Source organism: Eucyclogobius newberryi, unplaced genomic scaffold, assembly GCF_026437365.1.
Source record: "Eucyclogobius newberryi isolate DKJ021-1_F unplaced genomic scaffold, fEucNew1.0.hap1 SCAF_33, whole genome shotgun sequence".
Classification (NCBI taxonomy): domain Eukaryota; kingdom Metazoa; phylum Chordata; class Actinopteri; order Gobiiformes; family Gobiidae; genus Eucyclogobius; species Eucyclogobius newberryi.
The window spans coordinates 170287-179070 of record NW_027315979.1 but is presented as its reverse complement, the minus strand read 5'-3'; the positions used below and the strand labels follow the sequence as shown (position 1 = coordinate 179070).

The following is an 8784-nucleotide window of genomic DNA, read 5'->3' as shown; positions in this document are numbered from 1 at the left end:
CTCCCTCGGGAGGTGTTTCAGGCATGTCCCACCGGGAAGAGGCCCCGGGGAAGACCCAGGACACGCTGGAGAGACTATGTCTCTCGGCTGGCCTGGGAACGCCTCGGGATCCCCCCGGAGGAGTTAGAGGAAGTGTCTGGGGAGAAGGAAGTCTGGGAGTCCCTGCTCAGACTGCTGCCCCCGCGACCCGGCCCCGGATAAAGCGGCAGAAGATGGATGGATGGACTATATATAATATACATATATATGTACTATATATAATATAGGCCTGATTTAGTCAGTTGTAAAGTCTGAGCTGAATTAATCACTAATTAAGTTTTTGGACTGATTCTTCTTTATTTTGATCGTTAACAATTGAGTCTTTATTGAAATGAGCTCAGACTGTGGTCAGTGTCCTCCTCCTCCTGCTCCTCCTCCTGCTCCTCCTGCTCCTCCTCCTGCTCCTCCTGCTCCTCCTCCTGCTCCTCCTCCTCCTGCTCCTCCTCCTGCTCCTCCTCCTCCTGCTCCTCCTCCTGCTCCTCCTCCTGCTCCTCCTCCTCCTGCTCCTCCTCCTGCTCCTCCTCCTCCTGCTCCTCCTCCTGCTCCTCCTCCTGCTCCTCCTCCTCCTGCTCCTCCTCCTCCTGCTCCTCCTCCTGCTCCTCCTCCTCCTGCTCCTCCTCCTGCTCCTCCTCCTGCTCCTCCTCCTTCTTCCTCTTCCTCTTTTCTGCTCCTCAAACATAATCTTAGACTTAAAGAATAGATTATACTTTTGTCTGTGCATTATTGGACGGGACAGTGTGGGGGTCCTACACGGGCCTGCAGCTCGTCCTATCATGTCTTCTGGTCCTACACGGGCCTGCAGCTCGTCCTATCATGTCTTCTGGTCCTACACGGGCCTGCAGCTCGTCCTATCATGTCTTCTGGTCCTACACGGGCCTGCAGCTCGTCCTATCATGTCTTCTGGTCCTACACGGGCCTGCAGCTCGTCCTATCATGTCTTCTGGTCCTACACGGGCCTGCAGCTCGTCCTATCATGTCTTCTGGTCCTACACGGGCCTGCAGCTCGTCCTATCATGTCTTCTGGTCCTACACGGGCCTGCAGCTCGTCCTATCATGTCTTCTGGTCCTACACGGGCCTGCAGCTCGTCCTATCATGTCTTCTGGTCCTACACGGGCCTGCAGCTCGTCCTATCATGTCTTCTGGTCCTACACGGGCCTGCAGCTCGTCCTATCATGTCTTCTGGTCCTACACGGGCCTGCAGCTCGTCCTATCATGTCTTCTGGTCCTACACGGGCCTGCAGCTCGTTCTATCATGTCTTCTGGTCCTACACGGGCCTGCAGCTCGTCCTATCATGTCTTCTGGTCCTACACGGGCCTGCAGCTCGTCCTATCATGTCTTCTGGTCCTACACGGGCCTGCAGCTCGTCCTATCATGTCTTCTGGTCCTACACGGGCCTGCAGCTCGTCCTATCATGTCTTCTGGTCCTACACGGGCCTGCAGCTCGTCCTATCATGTCTTCTGGTCCTACACGGGCCTGCAGCTCGTCCTATCATGTCTTCTGGTCCTACACGGGCCTGCAGCTCGTCCTATCATGTCTTCTGGTCCTACACGGGCCTGCAGCTCGTCCTATCATGTCTTCTGGTCCTACACGGGCCTGCAGCTCGTCCTATCATGTCTTCTGGTCCTACACGGGCCTGCAGCTCGTCCTATCATGTCATGAGGAAACAGACTCTACACCAGAAAAGTGACATATGCTCCGTAAACGTGCTTTGAATACATTTTAAACAATGTACTAAATGTGTTGGAAAAAGCCCTGGCTTTGGAGGCTGGTGAAGAGCTGATGGTTAGGTAACAGTGACATGTTCAGCCATCTGTGGTGATCAGGTCCAGCCCGTTGCCCTGGTTACAGGCTGTTTGACTTTAGACTGAAGTCACCAAATGCTTCCCTGCAGTCTTGTTATGTAATGAGTCTGCTGCCTCACAGAGCCCCCCGTAGAGCCCGTGACAGTCGGACGAGCCCCCGTAGAGCACGTGACAGTCGGACGAGCCCCCCTCTTTAGTTTGCACCCCCTGTTCAGATGAAAGGACATGACATTTAGATCATCTGAAAACTCCAGAAATCAGATGATTTTGTTTGTTTTAAAGTTGGGGCGTCAAGCTCATTTTGAGAGCTTCAGAGGTTTGAATCAGAAAGTGGCAGGAGTTAAGAGTTCATGAGTCACAGCCGAGGGAAAGAAACTGTTCTTATGACGGGAGCTTCTGGTCCTGATGGACCGTAGCCTCCTGCCTGAGGGGAGTGGCCTCCTGCCTGAGGGGAGTGGCCTCCTGCCTGAGGGGCGTGGCCTCCTGCCTGAGGGGAGTGGCCTCCTGCCTGAGGGGCGTGGCCTCCTGCCTGAGGGGAGTGGCCCACAGGTTACCAGGTTGACATGCCTGTTTTTAAGGCTGCTATACATAGTAATATACAAGATAAAAACTATTTGTACCTTAATCATTCCGTAGCATGTGATATTCTTTCTCTTTTGTAGTTACTGTCCCTTCACTTTTTGTGTGATACTTTGTTCTACCACATTTCTGATTGAATATAGTCGTTAGGACCCTCAGGCAGATTGAAATACTGTTACGACTATAACCTTAATGATGTTACATTACGCAGTGATACAAGCGTAGAGTTGTGTTTAATGCACCCCCTGAATGACCGTTGAACCCTTTTCCTCTTCCAGATCCACCTCAGCCCTCTCCCTCGTTTGGCTCTGCTGGACATATGAAGACCCCCTAAAGACGCCGTGGGTGTGTGACCAGAGCACGATGGCCAGTGGAGACGGAGAAGAGCCGGCATTACACAATATGTCGCCCGGGCCACAACAGGAACAGGAAGTGAGCGTGGCGAATGGAGGAGACGACGAGGAAATGACCAGTGGATCACATGACCTCTCCTCTTCGGCCAATCACAGCCCAGGAAGTGTGACCGGGTCAACCTCGGCATCAACTTCAACAAATAGGTGAGTATTTGGATTTACAGTGGTAGTTTTCTGTCAGTGGTGGAAGGACCAGTATCCAGTAAACACCAGTGTGCTTCAGGTATGTACCAGTGTAAACACCAGTGTGCTTCAGGTACGTACCAGTGTAAACACCAGTGTGCTTCAGGTACGTACCAGTGTAAACACCAGTGTGCTTCAGGTACGTACCAGTGTAAACACCAGTGTGCTTCAGGTACGTACCAGTGTAAACACCAGTGTGCTTCAGGTACGTACCAGTGTAAACACCAGTGTGCTTCAGGTACGTACCAGTGTAAACACCAGTGTGCTTCAGGTACGTACCAGTGTAAACACCAGTGTGCTTCAGGTACGTACCAGTGTAAACACCAGTGTGCTTCAGGTACGTACCAGTGTAAACACCAGTGTGCTTCAGGTACGTACCAGTGTAAACACCAGTGTGCTTCAGGTACGTACCAGTGTAAACACCAGTGTGCTTCAGGTACGTACCAGTGTAAACACCAGTGTGCTTCAGGTACGTACCAGTGTAAACACCAGTGTGCTTCAGGTACGTACCAGTGTAAACACCAGTGTGCTTCAGGTACGTACCAGTGTAAACACCAGTGTGCTTCAGGTACGTACCAGTGTAAACACCAGTGTGCTTCAGGTACGTACCAGTGTAAACACCAGTGTGCTTCAGGTACGTACCAGTGTAAACACCAGTGTGCTTCAGGTACGTACCAGTGTAAACACCAGTGTGCTTCAGGTACGTACCAGTGTAAACACCAGTGTGCTTCAGGTACGTACCAGTGTAAACACCAGTGTGCTTCAGGTACGTACCAGTGTAAACACCAGTGTGCTTCAGGTACGTACCAGTGTAAACACCAGTGTGCTTCAGGTACGTACCAGTGTAAACACCAGTGTGCTTCAGGTACGTACCAGTGTAAACACCAGTGTGCTTCAGGTACGTACCAGTGTAAACACCAGTGTGCTTCAGGTACGTACCAGTGTAAACACCAGTGTGCTTCAGGTACGTACCAGTGTAAACACCAGTGTGCTTCAGGTACGTACCAGTGTAAACACCAGTGTGCAGGTTGGGAAGTATGACTGGAACTCGCTAGAAATATTTTAAAGCCAAAAATGAAATGAAAAAAGTTTAAAAAAAGAGAATTTACCGACCGACCGACCTGAAAAATGTTGGGTCGGGTTACAGCAAAGCCTTAAATACCATATTTTAATAACACGTGATTTAGTCATATTTAAGTAAGCGATGTGCTGCGGATTTTCAACCAAAAATATGTACATTGACTCAAAAAAGATTGGGAGGTGGACTGAACGGGGAGGTGGACTGAACGGGGAGGTGGACTGAACGGGGAGGTGGACTGAACGGGGAGGTGGACTGAACGGGGAGGTGGACTGAACGGGGAGGTGGACTGAACGGGGAGGTGGACTACATGAGTCTAATGAGGAAGTGACTCTAGACGCTGTAAAACACAAAGACACACATGAAGCACATGTGCTATACACGTCTGCAGTTTAGAACCTGCAGCAGTGAAATGAGACTTTCTGTCCAGACACGACTGGTCAAAGACACATGTCCATCACTACATGGGACAGACACATGTCCATCACTACGTGGGACATACTTCTGTGTAAATATGTTACAACGTCACACTCACTCGATAAGTACAAACTCAGGAGCAGATGAACCACATGTGAAGACACAGACACAGGTCACACAGAGACATCAAGGACAGAGGAGACAGAGGGGGCAGTAGGGACAGAGGGGACACATAATATGTGTAAATATCTCATGTTACAACGTAGGGACCTGCAGTTTATTGACAGGTGTATATGTACAATTTATATTTTGTTGGTACATTTTGTGTGCGCAGTAGGAGCGATGTATAGCCCGAAAAGTGCAGTAAAATATCAACGATCTTCAGCCTGTGTGGTTGTGTTGTGAGCATGTCCTTGTCCTCAGCATGTCCTTGTCCTCTCTCCAGCAGCAGTGAAGCAGCAGGGCGTGGCCAGGCGCACAGGGAGGTCATGGTCACTGTGGCCGAGATGAAGAAGAGGCTTCCCTCTGACCGCCGCAGCCGCAGCAAAGCCTCCACCGTCGAGGCGCTGCACTACGCCCTGACCTGTGTCAAACAAGTGCAAGGTACAAACACCTCAGATACATATTCACATGATATGATACATATTCAGATACATATTCACATGATATGATACATATTCATATACATATTCACATGATATGATACATATTCAGATACATATTCAGATACATATTCACATGATATGATACATATTCATATACATATTCACATGATATGATACATATTCATATACATATTCACATGATATGATACATATTCAGATACATATTCAGATACATATTCACATGATATGATACATATTCATATACATATTCACATGATATGATACATATTCAGATACATATTCATATACATATTCAGATGATATTTTAACAACGCTTTTCTCCAATACAACAATTCCATATATATGTTTCATACAGACATTCTTTGAAGTATGTCAATAGAAACAGTGGGTTGTCCATCAGCTACTTTATTTCCTGAATCATTCTCTTTTTTGTTTCTTTAGCCAACAGTGAATACTACAAGCTGCTGATGCGTCACGCTCAGGACGAGAGGCCGACGCCCAGCGCTTGTTCCCTGCAGGAGCTGGAGAGGCTCACATCTGAACACACTCTGAAGAACACGGTACTAAATCACCAAAATCATCTTTCAGCTGAACTATATGGCAGATGCTTGATAGAGTTTCAAAATAAGCGCAGACAAACATAGGGATCATCTCAAAATGGGTTGAAGCTGAAAACACTTAATATTTTTCGTCTTGGGGGGTTGAACCTACATTTCGTCTTTTTGTTGCTTTGAAGCTTCAATTCATCGTTGTGGCGGTCATTGTTTTGAAATGCTAAAAAACTCTATCAGCAACGAGCATTAGGCGGCGAGTGTGGGCGCGGAGCACTGCGTATGGGGGAGCACGGCGCGCCTTGGCCGGCGCGAGGGGCGGGGCGGGCGTCGCCGTCGCCAACGCGGCTGGTGCAGAAAAGTTGGAAACGCTTTTTTGCTGCAAGACGCGGCGCAGCAAATGATCAAGAGATTTGGCTCTAGTCACATGCTACGCACTGACCAGAAGAAGGAAACAAAATAAACCCGCATGAGGTTTCGGCCAATCACAGAAGACGTGAGATTCTCACTGAGACAAAAGGGCGTGTCCTGCTCCTGTCACTCTGACATGTCTGAGGTCTAAACTCAGACAACTGACAATGACAGGTTTTGACAAGAAACACTCTCTCATCCTCTTGAGACCATCTCAATGTGGTCATCTCACAGTTTGGGTTGAATGGGATGTGCCGTAGGGCCCCTAGGGCCCCTAGGGCCCATGGACCATGTGGATTGAGTAAACAAACATGCGCGACAGGTGACATTATTTGGAGAGTTCATAATTTCTACTGATAAACATACCAAAGGATGTTCAGGAATGTTCACTAGAGGTGAAGCAGCTCCATCAAGATACTATCGTTTTATCAACACGTAACATTTGATGTGAAGCCAGAATTAAGTCTTTTGAGGGGGGAGGGGTCCAGAGAGAGAGGAAAAAAATTAAGTCTTTTCAGCTTCAACCCATTTTGAGATAATCCCTTAGACATTTATTTAGACATTTAAACATTTATTAGCAAAAATTCAAATACTCATTTTGTGACTTGGATGAAAAGTACAATACACAGCTTTGTTAACCTGTTCCCACCCACCTGTCCGCCGGCGAACATTTTCTATATCTCAAATATTCTCTTACATCATCACTTTTATTTCCGTGGTCAATACCATAAGTTATACATCATTTTAAAGCTTATTTTCTCAACAAAATGAATATGTCATTGATTTACATTGAATAATTTGCCCCAAGAAACAATTGCCAATAGTTTGTGAGAAAGTCTCAACTTTTACAAACGCATGTCCTGTTTGTGTTTATGACGGACTTGACGGTCTTTAATTCTGTACATCCTTGTACTCAGTCTGTCCATAAGGAACCATTGAAAAACAATATCCACTTGTATTTTTACTGGAGCTTTCCGATTTCCAGATATTGTCAAGTAAACAAACTTTTTTTCGTTTCTCGCCAGACGAGAATGCGCTTGTCCGGCGCATTTCTCCGTCCATAACAAATGACCTGTTTGACCTATAAGATAATGTTGGATATCCTTCTTTTCTTCAGACTGTTTCCTACAGAATGAGACCATCTACCAATTTTTCTGTCCACGGGTTTGTTTGCTACAGCCTCCGCAAAAAAAAATGCGCCGCTTGCGACGCACATGTATTAGTCTGTTTACATCTAAATAGTGCCGCATGTGAGTGACGTAGCTGAGTTTGATTGACATATTATTCTAGCCAATAAGATTAGCTTTAGAAAGAGGGGCGGGACAAAGGCCTTTTTGACACAGAATCTTCTGTATTATCGTGCGTAAGGCTCCGGGAAGGCTGTAAAGAGCCAGATTTCTCGGCAGGATTTTGCGCATAACGTGTTCTGATTTTATTAGCCTTTTGGACGTGCATTTTGTTAGCTATATGTATTATTATACCAATACAAAAATAAAATAAAAATATTCATACTCATATTTACACATTTTCACATTCATTGTTTTTAGCAGTTATAATTGCTATTAGTGGCCTACAAAACATCAAAATGTATGTTTTATGATCATAGAGGAGCTAAAATTGTAATAAAACTGTTTGGCACAGTTGGCACATATTTGGATCACTTGTTCCGAATATACTTTTTGATACAAAAAGGTCAACAGCACCAAAATGCCTGTTCCTAGAGATCTGAAACTTTACACAGTTGTTGTCAACAAGATAAACATCATGTACAGTGAACAGCATATGCACACAATGAAGTATGTCATGCTCAGGACCATTACAAATTGACAATATTCAGGCGAGACTAAAAAAGGATGTTTTGTTTATGTTTGTGCCTCTGTAGTGTAAGTTCTGAAGCCCTGACAGTGTGACATGTGCACATCTGCAGAAACTAGAATGTGCATGTGGAACATAAGATCCTCTTTTAATAAGCAATGCCACTTGGGTCCAACCATTGTGCACAGGGCGAAATAGGTGGATGGTAACAGGTTAAAAATGGATTAGATTAAAAATACGGATAGCAAAATAAATGTTACAGCTCTATTTGGATACAAAACAAGAGGCCACACCTACAGTTCTGCTCTGTCCTGGAGATATGAGATATTTAAAAGAAATGTTTTTAAAGTCCAGAGACGCCTCAGAATTGATGAGCAACAAAACATCTTTATTCTTTTCCAGATAACTAAATCCAACCTTTTACTCTTCAGAAAAGGAGGGTTATTATTATTTTAATTGTGTGTTTGTATGACATAAAATGTCCCGTACTGGACTTGTTCAGTTGGGCTACAGGATGTGCAGGATATGCAGGATATGCAGGATATGCAGGATGTGCAGGATATGCATGTGCAGGATGTGCAGGATGTGCAGGATGTGCAGGATATGCAGGATGTGCAGGATGTGCAGGATGTGCAGGATGTGCAGGATATGCATGTGCAGGATGTGCAGGATATGCATGTGCAGGATATGCAGGATATGCAGGATATGCAGGATGTGCAGGATGTGCAGGATGTGCAGGATCTGCATGTGCAGGATGTGCAGGATGTGCAGGAAGTGCAGGAAGTGCAGGATGTGCAGGATGTGCAGGATGTGCAGGATGTGCAGGATGTGCAGGATGTGCAGGATGTGCAGGATGTGCAGGATGTG

At 46.4% G+C, this 8784-nt stretch overlaps 1 protein-coding gene across 1 annotated transcript in view; it reads left to right on the top strand.

Annotated features, from left to right (window-relative positions):
• The first annotated feature begins 2771 nt into the window (after positions 1-2771).
• Positions 2772-8784, top strand: part of per3 (period circadian clock 3) — a 55140-nt gene continuing 49127 nt past the window's right edge. Inside the window, exons 1-3 of the mRNA XM_072461879.1 lie at positions 2772-2980; positions 4960-5117; positions 5582-5700. Coding sequence (XP_072317980.1) covers positions 2787-2980; positions 4960-5117; positions 5582-5700 — 471 coding nt within the window. The 5' untranslated portion in view covers positions 2772-2786. The remainder of the gene's footprint in view (positions 2981-4959; positions 5118-5581; positions 5701-8784) is intronic.